The following is a 19371-nucleotide window of genomic DNA, read 5'->3' as shown; positions in this document are numbered from 1 at the left end:
GGGTCTCCGCATGGCCTAGTTCTCCAGCAGGAAGGACCCCAAGGTCCTCCAGATGCTCCGTCTTCCCTTCCCTCCTCCCGCCAGCCCTTCAGGATAGTTCTGGCCACGTGGAGCATGCTCCAGGTGCCTGCCCACAGTGTCTTACTTTCCGGGTGTGCTCCCTTGGGGTTCCCTGACGTCCTAAAGTATTTGGGTAATCTCCTACAACCATGTTCTAAATTCGGGGGTGGAGTCAAGGGAGAGGAAGTCAGGGGCCGAGACACCGTCTGCCTCCCCAGGTGTGGCCCCGAGGAAATGAAGCGAGTCTGGATCCCGTGGCCCCGTGAAAAGTGCTTGCAGCGAGCCGCCTCCTTTGATCTCGGTCCAGCCCCCGCACTTCCCTGTGATCCTGCCAGGCGTACACGCTGCACTGGGATTCTAGTCCCAGATTCTGACGATAGAACCCCAGCACGATTTTCATTCTAAGTCCGCCCAGACTCGCTGAATGGTCAAGTCCTTGGCCACTCTGAGCCTGCTTTTTCTTCAATAAAATGTTGGGATGGGCACGGCTGGTGGGTGGTGGCTTGTGGGCATGGTGTGGTGGCCCACAGTGCCCCAGGTGGGGGCGATGGGACAGGTGTCCTCTCCTGGCCTGCCCACCGGCCTCCCCTGGGGAGTTTCCTCTCCTTGGACCCTGCTGCCCTCTGCTGGTGGAGGTCCAGCCACCTGGCCGGTGCCCAGGGGAGGTCAGGAGCCTGGGCTGGGAGTCCCATCCTGTGTGCAAGACCCCAGCTTTTGGTCCCACTCTTTAGCTTTCTGAAGCGCTTTCCTCATCTCTGAAGTGAGGATATTACGAGGACTGAATGAGGGACGGTGTGCAGAATGTCACCTACGGCGTCTGGCTAGAGGATTCTAGTAATGCTCTTCCGGAGGGCAGACGGGAGCATAGATCCTGGAGCAACCCTGTTTCAGATTTGTGGCTGTGGGGGGGGGGACCTCCCCCGTCTCCCCGCTTATTTATCTCAAGGGTAGAAGCAGGCTCCAGATGACACGTTGGACGCTCCCTCCCCCACGGGTTGTGTCCACAATGGGACACCCTCCACAGAGGGTGGAGGATGGAGGCTTAGAAGGCAGGAGCCACATCCTGCTCCCTTCCACACCTCCCAGACACCCCAGTGTCTGGAACAGGGACTGCACATGGTAGGCAACCAAGACGTCTTTCCTAAACAAACACTTGGAGTGTCTGCCCTGAGATTAGTCGTGGACCAGGCTTGGTGTCTCTGCAGACGTGAGCCCCACAGGCAATTTCAGCCCATCCTCCTGCCTCCGCTCTCAGGGTTGGGCCAAATCCGACCTGTTAAACGGAAGCATTTAGCTGGAGATCAAGCCCTAGAAAGCAGGGTGGCCCGTCAGCTATCTGACTCTCTCCTGGATCGCGGCTCACAGATCTCTCTGCCCCTTACCGGCTCTCAGGCTTTGTTGGTTCCCTCGCCAGTGGCTTCGGGATGACTTCCTGGGAGCCTGTGAATTCTCATCCTCCAAAAGGAGGCCAGAGAAAACAAAGAGAGTGGCCCAAAGTGGGGTGATCTGGCAGCCACCCTCCCCTCCCCTGCTCCCAGATGTGGGGCTTGGCACGCACGCATACAGGCAGAGTTACAGGGAAGCTTCGTGACTCACGGAGTGTGCCCCACCCTCCCACCCAAGGATGCCAGGGAGTGGCCTGTTTTGGAGGAGGTGACTTGGGGTCCCCACCCCCACCCCTTGCCTTCCCGGCAGACAACCCCAAGGCTGGCGGAGGCGGTGTGGAGAACTGAAGACACTGCGGTCTGTGGCTCCTGGCCCCAGCTGGCCTCTGGGCTGTGCCTTCCCCTGGCTCCCACTCGTCTGGCCGCCTCCCTGCCAGACAGGGTTGTAAGGAATTGGAAGGGGGGCTTGGCGGGTGAGGAGGAGAACAACCGTCCATAATAACAACACTGGCTCCTCGGCCGGCCAGGCAGCTCCGAGGGCCACCACTCACTGTGCCCTCCCGGGACACCTGGGATGGCTGTGGGGGGACCGCCTGGCCAGATCCGCCCCTCCTGGTGCCGCCCGCGGGGAAGGGGCTCGTCTTCTCCAAGTTTCTCACGCTGGGGAGAGGCCTGCATTCTGCCCTCATTCTCAGCGTCCCCACCCTTCCAGCAGTCCACCCGGGGCCACCACCTCGGCTTCCAAGCCTAGAAGTCACCCGGCCTTGACCTGTGCAGGCTTGTTTCGCTGGTCGAGTCTGGACGTCTGCGGCTGCCCAACCGGGCTCCTGCCCCGCCCTCCCAGCCATCCTGCCCCGTCTGCCACCAGACTGTCATCTTAAGGAGCCCAGTCTGGCCGTTCTCACTGCCCGAAAGCAAAGCCCAGTTCCCAAGGGGCCCGTGCAAAGACAAGGGACCCTGGGGGGGGTGCATGCCATGAGGGGGAGTGAATAGGTTGACAGGTCAACGGGTTTCCTGGGCAAGGCGGTGTCTGATCTGCCTCTGGAGGATTTGGGGGTGGAGGGGGGACTTGAACAGGCAGTGGTCAGCAGGTGGGCCAAGGGTCTGAGCAGACTTGGAAGCTAGGACAGGTCCGCGATGCTCCCCGGTGTGGCTGGAGTGTCAGGTGTCCCGGTGTGAGGTAGGGAAGGCAGGCGGCAGCCAGGCAGCCACTTACAGGAGAGTTCAAGTCCCCGGCTACCCCAGCCGGACGACCTTCTTCCCGGGTAGAGGGTTGCAGAAGGATCAAGCTGATGTGACTGGATCCCTGCTGGGGAGAGCGGCGGTGCAGGCTGGCGGCAGTGGGAGGGAAGGAGGGGCGGAGTCTGGGGAGGAGGAGGAGGAGGAGGAGGAGGAGGAAGAAGAAGAAGAAGAAGAAGAAGAAGAAGAAGAAGAAGAAGAAGAAGAAGACGACTAGGAGGAGGAGGATGACAACGACGAAGAAGAAGAATTAGGCGGGGAGATCTACGTGATAACTGAGGCAGGACCCAGTGTGAGCCTCCATTCGTCCCGCGGGTATTTCTTTAGAGCTTCCTATATGCTGGGCACTGTTGGAGGCACAGGGGAATCCGACAAACCCAGTCCGTTCTCTTGAGGAGCTGGTAATCCGCGGGGAGCCCCACAAGACCGTCCCACACGGTGATGAGCTCTGGAGGAAAGTAAAGGAGGGCCTCCAAGGGCGGGGCGAGGCGGAGAGTAAGTGGATGTGTCTTTCTGACTCAGCAGCTCCCCTGCGGAGACCCCACGAGACTGGGCTCCGGCCCACGTTCCTCTCTGTGCGTGCAGCAGCCCCAGAAGCCCCTTCCTTGCATACCACTGCATACTCTGTCTCCCTGACCCCATCTGACTTAACCTCTGCCCAGAGCAGTTCTTCTCTGACCTTGACCTCCCAGCGTGTGTCCTGGGGTGAAAAGCTGGGAGGGTTGAGCTAAACATCAGGCCTGCCTCTGGTCACATGACCCTCTTCCTCAGGAAACCTGTCCTTCAAGGCCGTCCACTGATTGGACAAGGCCCACCTACCTGATGCAAGATCACCACTTTATTCCAAGCCTACTGATGCAAACGTTCCTGACCTCTAAAAAATCCCTTTAGGGGCAGCATCTAGGCTGGTGTTTGACCAAATAACTGGGCACTGTCACCTAATCAAGTTGACACATAAATTTAACTGTGAAAGCTGCTTATTTATCTAATCATCTCATTCTAGATAGAACACTGCCAAGAGACAAGAAGCAAGGAAGCGGAACTTACTCCTCCCATGGTCTGGTGAGAAGACGAGAAGACAGAGACCCTCCTGGGACCAAGCACATCACTCCTACCTTCTTGTTAATCCTATGGCCCCCTTGGCCCACATCCTTTTGTCCTACCTGCCTTGCAAGACTTTACACACACACACTCAGGCTCTTGGGTCATCATGATGGGACATGTCATACCCCATACTTACCTGTGGTCATATTCCTAGCCCTTGTCCTAGTGTGGGGCACACCAGAGAGCTCCTGAGACACCAGGTTGTTGAAGGGACAGATGACGGAGTCCCTGGTTATCTCAGGGAAGGAGCCCATGCCAGCACCTGTGTCTCTTGACCTCTTGTTCAGCACTTTGCCCTCGAGTATAGGACATTCCGTCCAGACCAGCTACTTCTTGCAATGTGTTCTCTGCTTCCTGCTTCTTCCTTTGTGGCCAGCACTATGCTAGGCACCTGACAAGCATTTTGTCGCTTCCTTCCCATAACAACCCTGTAGATGGATATGCTACTTCCCCTTTGCCAGATGGGACATTGAGGCTCAAAGAGTGTAACTCTCATAAAACCATATAGCTAAGGAAAATGGCAGCACTGACACTCGAACCCAGATCTGCTACTGACTCCAGAGATGGGACACTCATCAGTACCAACAGGCCAAGCCACATCCTCAGCTAGGGGCTGGGGACAAAGAGACAAAGCAAACAAAGGTCCTGATTTCATGGAAGCTGAGGTCTAGTGCATGAAGAGAGGTGTGTAGGCTGCCTGGGTGGCTCAGTCATTAGGTGTCTGCCTTCAGCTCAGGTTATGATCCCAGGGTCCTGGGATCCAGCCGTACATCGGGCTCCCTGCTCGGCAGGAAGCCTGCTTTCCCTCTCCCACTCCCCCTGCTTGTGTTCTTGCTCTGTCTCTCTGTCAAATAAATAAATAAATATCTTAAAAAACAACAACAAACAGATGTGCAAGAAATTAGCGTGAAAAGCTTCGTAGCAACCTATCATGGCTCCAGGAACATGTATTTGGGGAAATTAGACAAGAGGGCTGTCTGAGCTGGGCTTGGGGAGGGCAGGAAGGGGAGAATAAGAAATATTCTGGGCATGGGGTATGCTTGGCAGGAAGGAGCAATCAGGCTAGAAATCTAGGCCAGGAAACGTTATTTCCCATTCATTCCTGGAGTGAAGCCTGTAATTCACGTGGGGTTTCTGGACAGGCCAATAACATCATTTCCCCTGCCTCAGTTCAGCTCTGTATCCCAAGCCATGAGGCCTCCTCTTGCACAAGTAGTCCTTCCCTTGAGCTGTTTGTCGTTGTTCTTTTTCTCCTTTCTTTTTTTAAGGTTTTGTTTTTTTTCTTAAAGATTTATTTTTAAGTAATCTCTACACTCAACGTGCGGCTTGAACTCACAACCCTGAGAATCAAGTCGCACGCTCAACTGGCTGCATCTGCCATGTGCCCATGAAGTGGTTCCTCCCTTGAGTTTCTTTTAAAAAAAAATGTTGTGAGAGAGAGACTGGGAGCGAGTGTGGGGAGGAGCAGAGGGAGGGAGGGGGAGAGAATCTCTAGCAGACTCCACGCTGAACATGGAGCTTGGCGCTGGGCCTGATCCCACGACCCTGAGACCATGACTGGAGCCAAAACCAACATTTGGACTCCACTGAGCCACCCAAGCACCTTTTTTTTTCTTAAAGATTTTATTTCCTGGGACACCTGGGTCGCTCAGTTGGTTAAGCCTCTGCCTTTGGCTCAGGTCATGATCTCAGGGTCCTGAGATCGAGTCCCATGTTGGGCTCCTTGATCAGCGGGAAGCCTGCTTCTCCCTCTGCCCCTCCCCCTGCTTGTGCACTCTCTCTCTCCCTCCGACAAATAAATAATAAAATCTTTAAAACTAAAGATTTCATTTATTTATTTGAGAGAGAGAGGGGGAGGGCAGAGGGAAACGGAGAAGCAGACTTAACGCTGAGCAGGGAGCCGATGCGGGTCTCTATCCCAGGACCCTGGGATCATGACGTGAGCGGAAGGCAGCTGCTTAATGGACTGAGTCATGCAGTTGCTGCCTCCCACCCCCCTGCCCTCAAGCTGTTTCTAATGAAACCCAAGCGGTGCATGTTTGTGGCTGGTTCTATGTGGGTGGGCCTCACCCAATGAGGTGAAGACCTTAAGAGAAATGACAGGTTTCTTGAGGAAGGAATTCTGCAGCACAGAAAGCCTGCCTGAGCATCCAGCCGGCTGCCCTGCAGAATTCAGACTCAGGACGGCAACATCAACTTACCTGAATCTCCAGCCTGCCCTACAGCTTTCATACTTGCCAGGCCCTGTGATCCTGTGAGTCAACTCCTTACAATTCCTCTCCTCCTCTCCACACATATACACACACACTATTGGTTCTATATGGTTCTGTTTCTCTGGAAAACCCCACTATAATATTGCTGAGTATATTACATATATTATATCTCAGCAATATTATGTATTTATCATAAACAACAACTAAAAAACCCTCTTGTGAACCTTTTGTGAGCACTTACTGGGTGCCAGCCACCTGCCAAGCTCTTTGCATGCATCTCAGATGCTCTTCCTCATCTAAAGGCTCCATGCCATCATCTGGGATTGGTCCCATTTCACGGATGAGGATACTGAGCCGCAGAGGGTTCAAGTAATTTGCCCAAGGTCCTGAAGTGATAGAGCTGGGTTTGGATCCGGGTTTGGATGCGGGTAGTCCCACTCCAGTGCCTAAGAGTGGTGGGTCCTTTTCTGCTACGGAGTGTGTGTGTGTGTGTGTGTGTGTGTGTGTGTGTAAAGCAAGACACGTGACCTAGCTGGCAAGGAATGCGGTTTTAGTCGGTTTTAGTTGTTAGTTACCACAGGGTGGGCAGGGGGCGGGGATGAGGGAGGGTGTGAGTCGTGTGGCTCAGGGTTCTGGGAGTGCCGTGTCTGAAGGGGCAGCCCTGGGGGCAGCCGTGAGGCGGTGCCTGGCCAAACAGGCTACTTCTGGATGTGTGGTCCAGGCTGGGAGCTGGGAGACTGGCAGTCATTTTAGGGGACTCCAGGAAGAGCCCTCCACAGGGCGGGTGGGCTCCGGAAGCCCCTTCTTCAGGCCTCAGGGTGAGCGGGTGATGCTCTATTCCAGGGTTGGCAGCTCCAGCTCAGGGGCCCGGCCTTGGCGGGTCCGGCTGTGTGAGGTGCAGTTCGGTGATCACAGCGCGGGGACCGGGTCCAGCCCAGCCGACTGGGCAGCGCAGCGCCCAGCTCCTTCCGGTGCTGCTGGGGTGGTTGGTGCAGGGAGGGGCTCAAGACGTCAGGTCACCACGCAACAGCTCTGGGTAACCCTCCTCCAGAAGTTGCGACCGCGGCTGCTGAGGGCCACCTTGGCTGCCTCCTGGAAGACCGCATGGACATTTTCTTGGAGCAGGGCTGAGCACTCCAGGTAGGCCACTGCGCCCACGGACCTCGCCATCTCCTGGCCCTAACAGAGAGAGGGGAGAGGGCTGCCTTGAGGGGGAGGCCTCTGGAGGGCCTTGCGTTCGGCCTCCTCATGGCTTCACAGTGCTCTTGGCCATCCTAGGAAGTCTCCAGGACAAAAGAGGAAGGTGAGTTTTTCCAGGAGCCACAGCTCCTGCCCCCTGGCTTGACCAAGCACTCTCATGGCTTCTTTGGGTTTCCTGCCTCAGTTCTGGGATGGATCTCTGCCTCTCATGGCAGGAACTAACCCACTTCCTGGGTGTGTAGCAGAGAGGGGCCTGTGGCCTGAAGGGATGGGGTTCCTCTCCAGGCCTCAGCTTCCCTATCTGTGAAGTGGGTGTGCAGGATTATCTGAATGGGCAGACCACTCGCTCCCCTTCCACAGGCAAAAGCTTCTAGAGTATTCTAGGTACCAATTCTAAGCCCAGACCATTCCAAGATGACCCCTACCTTGACCTACACCCTGTTTGTGCTGGATGCCTCATGCTGCTGAGAGGCTGGGCGGGGTCAGCATACCCCGAAGCCCGCCCCCTTCCCAGGACCCGTCACCCCCACCCTTGGGCTGGGTTTCCTACCCTGTGGTAGGTCACAGGTTCCAACCTATTTTTCCGCAGCTTCTTCACCAGCGACTTGTCCTTGCGCAGGTCAGTCTTGCAGCCCACGACAATGACAGGCACCTCCTTGCAGAAGTGGCTCACCTCTGGGTACCACTGCGGGGAGGGTGGCAGCACGGGTGCGTGTGTTAGCCATGTCCTCAACCTCGCGCTCCCCGGGTGGACTCCAGCAATGATAATCAGCGCAGTGAACATTTAGGGAGAATTACCCTGTTCTAGGCTCTAAGACTTCACATGTGTGAACCCTTCAGTCCCCTAAGTTCCCGTGAAGCAAGTTCTGTCATCAATCCCATTGTACAGATGCAGTAACTGAGGCTCGGAGATGCTGTGGAACGTGGCTTTGGTCACACAACTGGAAGCGGCAGGATCTGAGCCCAGGGTTGGGACCCAGAGCCCTGCTCCTGCCTGGTCTAGAATCCTGCCACTCTGCAAGGTAAGGGCCCCTAGGACTGCCTCCCAACTGGGTAAAATATATAAAGAAATAAGTCAGCCTTTAAAAATAAAGCAGCTCACAAAACGGTCGCAGCAGCTGTGTGCCTGCTGGAGGGAACTCTCCTATTCTGTGTCAGCTGCTCTTTGGAACGTGCGGCTTCAGGGCCTGGTTATTGCAGCCGGACAGCTGGGAAGTCTAGAATCTGGAGGCAGGGGATTTAGATCTCCAGGAGTGCACGCCTGCTCAGTTTGTCTATTTAGAAAAAACTGGCATCAAACCGTCTGGCTGCTGGAGCCAGACGGGGCCTGGAGGGGGGGGTCCTGGGCTGAATTCCCATACTCCAGCCTCTCCACAGACCTGTGTCTGACCGTGGTCTCCGCTGTGACTTTGCCTTGCTAAATCCAACACTGAATCCTCGGCCTTCGTCCTGCCTGAGCCCTGGCACCAGGCCGCCATCTCTCCCTCCCCTACCGTCTGGTTGGCACTTCACTCTGGGACCCTGCTCTCTCGTTTCTCTCCAGGTGACCTTCCCGTGTGCAAGGCTCTTCCCCACTGGTGGTGCCAAAATGGATCTGCCCAGCCCTGGGAGCTGCAGACTCAGACCCTCATGTCTACCTGGCCCTCCACTGTGATGTCCAACAGGCCCCCATCTCCCACCTCCCTACCCCCCACTTGCTCCTTCTCGTCTTGGGAAATGGCAAGGCCGCCTTCTATCTGCTCTGGTCCAAACCTCTCTCCCACTCCCAACCTGGGGACAATACTACTGGCTCCACCAGGCTGTCAAGGGGAGGAGCTGAGTAAGTGGGCAGAAGGGCCCAGAACGGAGCTTGGCACAGCGTACGTTCTCAGTGACTATTACCATCATTGTTGCGGTCAGTGTGACTCATGCTGTCACCAGCTGTGCCCCGAGGAACCCTAGAGCACACTGTTTGCCTGTCATTCACGTGGAGGCCTGGCAGCAGGGGGTACAAGAGCAGAACAACTCAAGGGACCACATCCCTGACACCTGTGGGCAGTGAGCAGCCTTGGGAAGCCCTGACACGGCTGCGGGGCACTGTGGGAGGCTGCGGAAAGCCAGCGGTCACACAGGAGCGGCCCGAGAGCTGCTGGAAGCTGCCAGTGCGTGCAGCCTCGGACAGGCCCAGGCTGGAGAGCTGCAGGGGCTTTCTCGGTCCAGACCCCGCTACCAAATCCCTGTGGGACCTCTGGCAAGTTGCTGCCCCTGCTCTGGGCCTCAGTTTCCCTATGTATACACCAAAGGTGCTGGATTTGAGTCATCTGGGGCCTGCCATGCTCTGACAGGCTGTGGAGTCAAGGGTGGGGCCAGAGCAGAGTGGCCTGGCTACGGGGGGCTGTACCTCCTCCACCCCCAGTACCTACCCGGTTAAAGATGTTGTCAAAGCTGTGCGGGCTGGTGACATCGAAGCAGAGGAGCAGGACACTGGCGTCGGGGTAGAAGAGGGGCCGCAGGCGGTCATAGTCAACTTGCCCTGGGGAGAGTGGGCATGGGCATTCCCTTCAGATCTCCCCCAACACCAGGGAGGTCATCCCAGCAGACGGGGGAGCCAGGATCAGGCCTGTATGCCTCGTGGTCTGATACACATGTGGTGCCTAGATGGCCTCAGCATACAGACATTTCCCTCCCGGCGGTGTTCCCCCAGCTTGCCCGGGGGCTGTGTTAGCCCTGGTTAGCCCTGGTGTTAGCCCTTGCCAAGAAAGCCCTGTTCTGGAAGGAGTGGGGGACCAGGCAGAGGCCCAGCCTGCAGGGACTGGGGCCATCGGTCCGAAGTCTGCTTTGCCCTGAGCTTGGGAGGTGAGGAGTAGGAAGCAGGTAGGACCCTGGACAAAGGCCCCTTAAACCCCTGCACGGCCAGGGGGCTGCTGGGATACCCTGGGGTGAGCTTTCAGCTCTGGTGTGGATTTGACTGAACCCTAGGTGGGTAAGGTCAGGAAGCTGGGAGGCAGAGGTCAAGGTCAGGCAGATCTTACAGAAGCTAGAGCCAGGATGGAATGCTTAGGAGGCCAGTAATAGCTCACCCCTTGAGAGAAAAGAGCTATGAACTCCTCCTTGTCTCCGGGACACAGCTGGCTACCCTCTGTTGGGGGAGGCAGCGGACGTAGGTGCAGGAGCAAAGAAGGTTCAGGTTCCCGGGGACCCTAATCGTGGCCAACACCCTCCCTTGGAGATCGGTGAGATTGGCTGGGCTTCTCTGGTTCGGAACGAAGGGAGTAGGGCTGGGCTTCTGGGCATGGGGGCCCCCTCCTCCCTCGTCCCTCCTGCAGCCTGCACACCCACCTGCCGTGTCCCAGATTTGGAGGTCCAGGGATTTCCCCTTCATTTGCAGGTTAACGGTGAGCCGCTCAAACACAGTGGGGGTGTAGCTCTGAGGAAGAAGGGGGCAAGGCAGAGGCTGTGAGGACTGCTTCTGTAGCAGGGTATACTCGGGTGCCCTGGCCAGAGCCCGGATTTGCCTGCAGCACCGCCCCCCTCTTTGGGAGTCTGATAGTCTGAGGGAGGGTCTCTGCGAGGTAGGCGGCCTGAGGGGGTGAGGCCTAGTACTGCCGCCTCCTGGCTGGGGGTCCCAGCGAGGCAGGCACAGAACCTCCCCGGCCTTCCCACCTGTAAAGCAGGAATATGGAAGGCGCCTCCCACATGTATTGCCCTAAGGATTCCGTGAGAGGCTAGCTCTGTGCAGAGCCTGACGCACACTGAGAGCTCCCCACATGCCAGCTACTGTTATTTTTATCTTTGTCCCCCCAGATGGGGGACTGTCCCATTTCTCATTCTTCCTTCGCGTTGTCCCCTCCTCCTGGAATGACGTTAACCTACATTTGTTTGTCCATTCATTCACTCCCTCATATATACATTCAGTAAACACTGGCACCTTCTCTAGTCCTGAATACTGGGGAGCAGGTCATGAACAAGACTCACTGCTCTGGAGAGCCCGTAGCTTTTTTTGGGGGGGGTCCCTGCTTTGCCTCTCAACCTCTCATAAGCCAACCAAGCCCCCTGCCCCATGCCACCTCCCCCAGGAAGCCCTTCTGGATTGCTTCCCACATCCTGTCCGTGTCTGCCTTTCTTATTAGCCCCGTCTGGCATCAGAAGGAAGTCACTCGGGCCACAGGCCCCTCCACCCAGGCCTAGAGGCTGAAGGCACTCCCTCTCCATGAAGGCTGGATGAATGGAAACAGGACGGGTTTGGTACACAGACAACGTGCAGGAATGAGAAGGGGGAACATGTACAGATGCGGTCTGACAACAGGTGAGAGGTTTCCAAAGCTCGACAATGCAAGCCCTTTGCCGGAGTGGCGTTCTGGACCAGCTAGGGTCCCCAAGGTGCGCTCACTTGCTCAGGGCTGGTGGGTGGGGCCACAGCATGGGGAGACCCTGGCCTCCTGGCCTCCACACTTCCTAGGCCAGATGGGGCCTGCGCCTGCCTCAACTCCAGCTGACTTCAAGCCTTCCAGCCTGCCTGCAGGCTCTGAGTCAGGCCCTGGGCTGCTGGGAGGGGCAGCCCCTCAGTGGTGGGTCAGTGTGGTCCTCTAGGCCACTTGGGAAGGTACAGGGGGAGGTTGGGCCAACGGAGAAGGTGAGGACGGCCCTGGGATAGGGGTTTAATTTGCCCTGGACTCTAGCCACCTGTCACTCCCTCTACCAGTAGGTACAGACAAGAGCTCTACCTACCCCCCACCCCACCCCCCAGCACCCAGCCGGCCCAGGCTCCCTCCCCTCAGGTCCCTTGCCTGGTGGGAGACAGTGTGACATGGTGGCTAGAGCAGTGGCTGTGGTCTCAGATGTTCCTGGCTTCGGACTGGCTCTGGCCCTCACCAGCTGCGTGACCTTGGGCCCGTCCCCTCACTGGTTAAAGGAGAAGAGTGTCCCTTTACAGTGGGATAGGGGAGACTGGCTGGCAGGGGAGGCCCAGCATAGACGTCTCCTGCTTAGAAAGCGGGGCGCCAGCAGCAGTGTCTATGCCAGCTGCTGTCCATCCCTCCAGGTGGTATGCCCTTCCCCAGCCTGTCACCGAGGAAGGGACTGACACCTGCTGAGCTTCCACGTACCCACTCACCTGTGGCGGGACCCCTCCTGATCCGAGGTGGAGGGCAGCCGGCCACAAAGCCCTGGGGAGACATGTGTCACTACTTAGCGAACACCTGTGGAGATGACACCGTCATCCACATTTTCTAGGGATCTACTGTGCATGGCCCTCCACCTGTCCTCTCTAGGATACCCACAACCTTGGGAAGTTAGCACTATCCCCATTTTCCTCATGAGGACAGAGCCAGGAAGGATGGAGCCAGGTCTTTCTGGCTCAAGAGGCCAGGCTCTGTCCCAGGCTCAGACCACCGGCCTGTCCTGAGGTCACTGACTCTTGAGCCCTGGGTATCTGGAGTGGGCAGGCAAGCCCCATCCCAGGCTGCCTGGCTGGGTTGCTCCTGCATCTTGTAACAGCACAACCCTCCCCCCAACTCTAGAGACTTTGTCTACACCTTCTGTTGTGTTCTTTGAACCACCAGGCAGGGTCACTCTGACCAGTAAATGCCTAATCTTATCTCTTGAGCTGTCCTTAGTCAGAAAGGGAAGGCCAGGTCTGAGCCAGACCAGGGTAGAGGTGACTCAGGCTTGGGTCTGCCCTTACAGGGCTCACAGACAGACAGACGGAGCATTACAGGATGGGGGAACATAGTTCAAGAAAGGAGAGTCAGGGGGTTCACACCCATGAGAGTCCCTCTGTGGGCCAGGAGGGACTGAGCTGGTTCTGGAAGGCAGGCTGGTCCTCCCTCCCCCCTCCCCTTCCCATCCTTCTGTGGGACCCCTGAGCTTTGGAATGGTTGCTGATCCAAAGGTTAGCCAGGACTGGGCAGAGGCTGGTGCCTGGACTTCCCTCTACCTCAGGAGCTTTCTCTACTCCGCTCCCTTGCTCTGAACCTAAGGCTGGGCCACAGCCAGACAAGGGTCCCTGAGGTTCGAATCCCAGCCTACTATCTGCTCTGTGGGGGACTCCAGGTCTTCTAGCTGCTGGTTCCCTGAGTTTGGAGGCCTGCCAGGAGGAGGAGTCTCTGGGCCAGAGCAGAAGGCTGGTCTGGCAGGCGGAGCACTGGGGACTGTGGAGAGTGCCCTGGTCAGGGGCGGGGAGATCTGGGCTCCCAACGTGCACTGTCACTGCTGGGCCCTGCTCCCCATGGCAAGACTCTCTCTCTAGCTTCAGTTTTCTCACCTGTAAAATGAGGCCTTTCCAGTGCTTGCCATTCTTTTAAAAGAAGAGCTCTTCCTTGTGCCTGGAGGTAGAGGGGTCCTCAAACAGATGAGGAGCTAGACAAGGACAGGTGCATCTCCCTGGTGGCAAGCATGTCCTCCCTTCCCCTGGCCAGCCCCAGCATGCCCTTCAAAACACACATTCCATCAACTTCCAGATGCCCACTTCCAAGCTGCAGTCTCTCTGGAATCAGGATGAGCCTTGCCATCAGTGATGTCTCAGAGCCTAGGACACCCCTCCCAGCCAGTCTCCTGGACCCTGGCTGGCCTGGTCCCTCTCCCTACCATGCCATAATTGTTGGGTTCCCTAGGGCAGCATCTGGGGGCCCAGAAACTTGTCCCACCCAACTTAAAAAAAAATGTGACTGCCCAGAGGAGGTGATGTCAGCTCCACAAACCACAAAGCAAGAGTTGGCTCGATGCTGTCATAGTGGAATGGAAGGTCTGACCCTGTTACCAGCCCTGGCTTCTCCTGCCTCCCCCATCAGACTCTCCAGGGCCTGCAACAGCCCAGGGGTTTGGAGGATGATGGGACAGGCAGGAGGGAGACGAGATGCTGGAAGCAAACCCACAGACTCCCAGAACTGGGCTGAGAGGTGAGTGGGCCGAGCCCCTGTCCTGGTGCCTGGGAGCCCGCCTGGACAGTCTGAGTGCGCTAGCGAAGGACTGACAGCCAAGGCGCCCAGAGTGTCCCAGACGTGCCTGGTACACACGGGCTGTCTCTCAGCCTTGCCCTAATTCCACCTCACTGGGTCTCCGGCCCTCTAAGGTTGTGTGAGGAAATGGAGGCTCAGAGAGGCTAAGTAAGGTACCGAGGGCCCTACAGTTTGTTAGAGGAGAGCTGAGGTGCCAACCAAGCTATCTGACTTGAGTCTGGTGTGCTCTGACCTCCAGGACACAACCCACCAGAGGTCCCTGCACAAGCAAGAGCTGGTGGAGAAGAGATGTTTGCCAAATTCCGTGGGTCCTTCCTGCTGCAGGCTCTGAGCTGAGCCCTTGACCTGTATTAATTCACTCTTCACAGAGACCGTGGAAGGTGGGCACCAATCTTATTCCTATTGTGTGGTCAAGAAAACAGGCACAGAGAGGGTAGGGGACTTGCCCAAGAGTACACAGCTTTAAGTGGCAAAGCAATGATTCGAACCCAGGCAAGTCTGGCTCCAGTGTCCTTAGTCCTTCCTAGCCAAGCTGGGCCGCCAAGTGCTCTCTTAGGATCTGGGGGGTACCCAGGTTGCCTAAGTCAGTCCCCGTGGCACCTCTCCCAGCGAAGTGCCCTTCTTGCCATTTTACAGATGATACCACTGAGGCCCTCGCTCCCGATGGTGGAGCGAGAACTGCCTCTGAGCACACAGTCCGCCGGGAGACCCCTTGGGGGACCAGGTGGGCGCCCCGGGGAGCGCGCGCGGAACCCGACCGGGCGGCCGAGCGCGCGAGGCAGGGTCCGGGGCGCGGGGCCCGGAGGGGGCCGGGACTCACCTCGGGGAAGGACCCCTCGGCGAAGACCATGAGAAGCGATGTCTTCCCGCAGCCGCCGTCGCCGACCAGGACCACCTTGACGGACCGCGCGCCCGGCGGCGCCTCGGCGCCCGCGGCCTGGGCCGCCTTCATCGCGAGCGGGCGGGCGACGGCGCGGGCGGCCGGCGGGGCGGGCGGGCAGCGGCGCGGGGCGGCCGGCGGGGCAGGAATGTGGAAGGGGCAGGGCGACGGGAGGAAGTGCGCGCGGGGCGGCCGGGGGCGGGGGCGGAGGCGCGGGGCCAGGTGAGAGCCCGGGGGCGTGGCGAGCGGCGGGGCCCGCCCCTGGGGAAACCCTTGGGGAGCCGCTACTGCGAGCCGGCGCGGGGGGCGGGAAGGGGTCCCGCGCTCGGCCTGCGTCCTCTGGAGGCCCACCCGGGTCGGATGGGGAGAAGAAAAGGAGCCGGACGACGACTGTGTGTGGGGAGGGTGGACAGGGGAAGAGGAGGCCCCTGGCCCACTTCCCCTTGGAGGAAGGAGGCGGGGTGGGGGGTGAGGGGCAGCCTGGGGAGCCTACCAGCTTTGTAGGGACAAGAACTGGGTCCCTGGTGCCCAACGCCGGCCGGCCGGAACAAGAACCACAAGAGCCGGTGACTTCGGGTGAACGAATGGATGCCTGAAGGGACGAATGTGCGTTTCCCCAGGGCTCTGGAATCAGCGCCCACCACGGTCCTCCCTCCAGATATGTAAGGCCAGGCGGGAAGGGGATGAGCCGGGCATACCCTTATGGGTCAGTTCCCGGCACTGCCAGCCTGGCCTGCCCTGCCCCAGCCAGCATCAGGAAGTTTCCATGCAGGTAGGTCAGTGACCATCTGCTCACCTCTGGGAGGGCATCATCTAAAGAAAGTGAAGGAACCTTCCACCAACAAAGTGATGAGAGCAGGGTCTGGTGCATGGTTGGTCCATGTGTTAGTGATCCTTACTATTTAACCAATACTGATGCCTAAGGGCCTGGGGACCCTGAGCCCTTCAAGATGAAGTCCCTATCTTGAGAAGCTCACGTCTAGAGTGGGAGACAGGTAGGGCATTGGTGTGGTAGGAGCTACAACAGAAGTGGGGAAGAGAGGCTGGCTCTTTACCTGGGGCGGGGGGGTGGGGGATCAGAAAACCCTTCTGAGGAGACGGGCCAGAGTCTTGAAGAAAGAGTGAGACAGTCAAATGGGCAGGGGGGTGGGGGAAGGTGGTCCAAACTGAGGGAAGCCCAGGCAAAGTATGGAGGTGAGAGAGGGGGTACTTTGAGGGGGTGCTGTGGTCCTTCTCTGTGATGGAAGGTGAGGTCGGGTTGGGGAGCTGGTGCCAGGAGAGGCTGACGTTCTAACAGGGCTTGGATAGCGGAGCATTTTGGGTGCTGGGAATAAATACAGAACTGAAGTGAATTGAAATCTTTTGAAAATGGGCACAAGGTTCTCCCCAGGTCCTGGACTGAGTGTTTTCAGTGAATCTCAAAGGAATAGACGGTAGAATCTTTGGGTTCCCCACGCAGGTCATGACGTCATCCCATGTGGAGTTCGAAGCTGGGCAGGTGGAAAAGCACCCTCAACCCACGTTGAGGTCCTCACTGTGGACCAAAGTCCTGTGGACCACAGTCCTCACTGTGGACCAAAGAGACAGCTGGGGCAGGAGTCACTGTCCCCACTGCAAAGAGGCAGAGCCCAGACCCCTGAATCAAGCTCAGCCAGAGCCACAGTCCACAGGAGGAATGGAGCCTCATCTGGATGGAGGGAGCATCTCGTGACATCCCCACCCTTCAGATGCTCTTTCCTCCCCGAAACTGCCAAAGGGCTGAGCAATGACTTGGCACTGAGCTGGGTGTGTATAGCCACCGAGCAGGGCTCCCCGCCCCAAGGAGTGGTGGGAGGGGCCCCATCCCCTAACAATCAGCTGTCAGCTTTGTCATCCTCTATTCTCTCCACTGCTGCTGTCATCAGGCCTTGGGTGACAGGCTAGGAGGCAGGTGGGGCCAGACTGGCGGTGGAGGGAGCTGAGAGTCAGGCAGAGGCGTTTGGCCTTGGTTGCTATAGGGATAATCATTATAATGACATCCTTGACGTATGTCATGCCTTACAGTTTCACTGAACATTTCCGAGAATAACAGCGCCCATTAATGGCTAGCTCACTGTGTGCCGGCTCTGTCCCCTAGCAGGTGGGAATTGTTAGCCCCATTTTACAGATGAGGAACCCTGGGCAGGGGGCAGAGAGGTTAAATTCTTGCCTAAGACCCGAAGCTAGGAAGAGGCAGAACTTGAGTTTGAACCCAGGTCTGGCCACACGGCAGGGCTCTCTCCTGACATCACACCTCGTATGTATTATTTCCTTCGGCCGCGAGACTCTGTTGTGAGCCCAGCAAGTGATCTGCTTCCTTCGTTCTACTGGGAGCTGAGGCTCAGGACAGTAGGTCCGATTGACTGCCTGGCTGGACAAAGAGGGCAAAGGAAGGGAAATGGAGCAGGGACTAGAGGAAGGAAGGTTGGTTGACTCAAAAGAATAGACAAACGGAAGAAACGAAAAAGGGATAAACGACCGCCCAGGTGAGATTACAGTGCGTGACCCAATGGTAGGGGCAGCAGGCAGGGGACCGCCCTCCTGCTTCCATCCGCTCCAAGGACCCCTGGCCTTGGCCCCTTGGCCGCATCATAGACCCCCCGACCCCACCCTCCCCAAGCCCGGGAGTCCCCTGCTGCCCCAGCCGGGTCTCTGCTGCCGCCGTGTGGCTGCTCTTCTCCCTGCACCATTCCCACAGCGGCTTGCCAGGTGGCTGGGAGCTCCTGGCTTGGGTGGTGGGGTGCTCATGAGTAGCTGACAGATGGGGGAAGTGGGTGCAGGGGGTGGAGTGGAACTTCAGAGGTCCAGTCATGCCCCCTTGGAGTGGCTTGGCAGGGTACACAGGCCCTTTGCTCCTCATGCTTCCCTATGTGCCCTCCCCCTCCCTTTTATCTCGAAACCAGGTCCCAGGAGGTCTGTCTTTGGCCAGAACCCTTCCACCCAAAGCCCGGACCTCTTGTTTACGGACCATCTCCTGAGTCCTGGACACTTGGCATGTATTGCTTTATTCCCTCCTATTACGTATAATTCTTATCCTCCTTTGACAAGTAATGAAACTGAGGCCCAGAGAGGACAGATGATTTGCCCAAGATCCCACAGCTGGTGAGTGGGTGAGCTGGGATTCTAACCCAGGCATTTGGGGCTGCTACTCACGGAATTCCTGAAAGTCAGAGGTGGGGGGGGGGCTTTAGAGGCCTTCCTGACCAACACATTTATTCTTCATGCAGGGAAGCTGAAGCTCTCAAGAGGAAGGGACCTGTCGCATAGTGAGAAAGCTGCAGGCCCAGTCTGCGGCAGATGGAGCCCGGAAGAGCCTTTTCTCCCATTTCCGTCTGTCTGGGCTCCGTCAGATCCATTCCACTCCAGCCACCATTTAACTGGATGGAGCTCAGGGCTGGGAATGCAGGCCTCCTGTCCTTGCCTCCTCTCTCCGACCTGTCATTATGGATCCTGGTGGGTGGAGTGAGAAGGTTGATAATGGGGTGGGAGGGGCAGAGAGCGAGGGGGCCCTGTGGCCCAGTCTCAGGTTTATTTAGCCTTTCGGGTTGTCACTTTGGACATCTGCAGGTATAGACGGCTGGGGCAGGAGAGAGGAAGCCAAGGTCTGAGCGGCTGTGGGTTGTGGGCGGTACAAGGACTCAGCCCCGCCCCCTGTAGGCGTGGCCCGTGTGGTCAGGTCAGTGACCTCCATACCTGTCCTCTTGGGTGCAGCACTGCCTATTCCTGAAGTCTCCCCGACAAAGGAGGTCTGGGACCCTTGAGGCCGGCCCATGGGCCTAGGGCTGGGAGGAGGAAGAGGCAGGAAGAGATGCCGGTGGTGCGGTGCGGGGTATGCCGAAGGAGCCTGAGACCTCAGGACAGCTCAGGCCGGCTCTCACTGACCAGGAGCGGTGCTGGCTCACGTCCCCTCCTCATCACTTCCAAAGCTGTTCACAAGGTCCCCTGCCTCCCTCCCCTGACCTGCGCCTCTGACCCAGCCTGGGACCCTCCGTGGCTCCTCACTGCCAACCCGACCAGGACCTTTGGCTTTACCCCGGAGCCATAAAACCTCCCCAGCTCAGCCTCATCTGGCCTCTCCAGCCACAGGTGTCACAAAGGACACCAAGGAGTTCCCATGCCCAGAGGCCCCTCTCCCTCCTCCATTCGCATGGTCTTCCCCACACTGCCAGGCTAGTGCTCCTGCTTCCACCTCCTCCAGGAAGCCCTTCCCTACCCTTCCACTCCTATCTCACTGGTGTCCTTTGTCTGTCCAGTGTTGGTGGGAGACGTGGGGGGAGGTCCACAGAAGCCTGCACAGTCGGGCTCTGTGGGAGGCAGGCCTCCTTGGGGCTACTGGT

At 57.9% G+C, this 19371-nt stretch overlaps 1 protein-coding gene across 2 annotated transcripts; it reads right to left on the bottom strand.

Moving 5' to 3' along the window:
* Positions 1-6690: 6690 nt before the first annotated feature.
* On the bottom strand, positions 6691-15140 carry RHOD (ras homolog family member D). Of its 2 annotated transcripts, none has more exons than XM_032879597.1 (5): positions 14957-15140; positions 10520-10607; positions 9604-9713; positions 7777-7886; positions 6691-7180 (listed from the first exon to the last, which is right to left on the bottom strand). In XM_032879597.1, the coding sequence occupies exons 1-5, from the start codon at positions 15086-15088 to the stop codon at positions 7018-7020; spliced, it is 603 nt and encodes a 200-aa protein (XP_032735488.1). In that variant the 5' UTR covers positions 15089-15140; the 3' UTR covers positions 6691-7017. The 2 variants fall into 2 exon arrangements, with proteins under 2 accessions (XP_032735488.1, XP_032735487.1); XM_032879596.1 differs by having other exon boundaries at positions 6696-7180; positions 7752-7886.
* Between the last annotated feature and the right edge of the window lie 4231 nt (positions 15141-19371).

The sequence above is a fragment of the Lontra canadensis genome, unplaced genomic scaffold (genome assembly GCF_010015895.1).
Source record: "Lontra canadensis isolate GAN:19392208 unplaced genomic scaffold, GSC_riverotter_1.0 scaffold66, whole genome shotgun sequence".
NCBI lineage: Eukaryota > Metazoa > Chordata > Mammalia > Carnivora > Mustelidae > Lontra > Lontra canadensis.
The sequence above is the reverse complement of the archived record's forward strand: the minus strand, read 5'-3'. Positions and strand labels throughout refer to the sequence as shown.

Coding starts and splice junctions, on each gene's coding strand:
- RHOD (XM_032879596.1), bottom strand. CDS start 15,088: ATGAAGGCGGCCCAGGCCGCGGGCGCCGAGGCGCCGCCGGGCGCGCGG. Junction 7,887..9,603: donor TTGACAACATCTTTAACCGG/GTAGGTACTGGG, acceptor CCCTCCCCGCAG/TGGTACCCAGAGGTGAGCCA. Junction 7,181..7,751: donor AACCTGTGACCTACCACAGG/GTAGGAAACCCA, acceptor TCTCTCTGTTAG/GGCCAGGAGATGGCGAGGTC.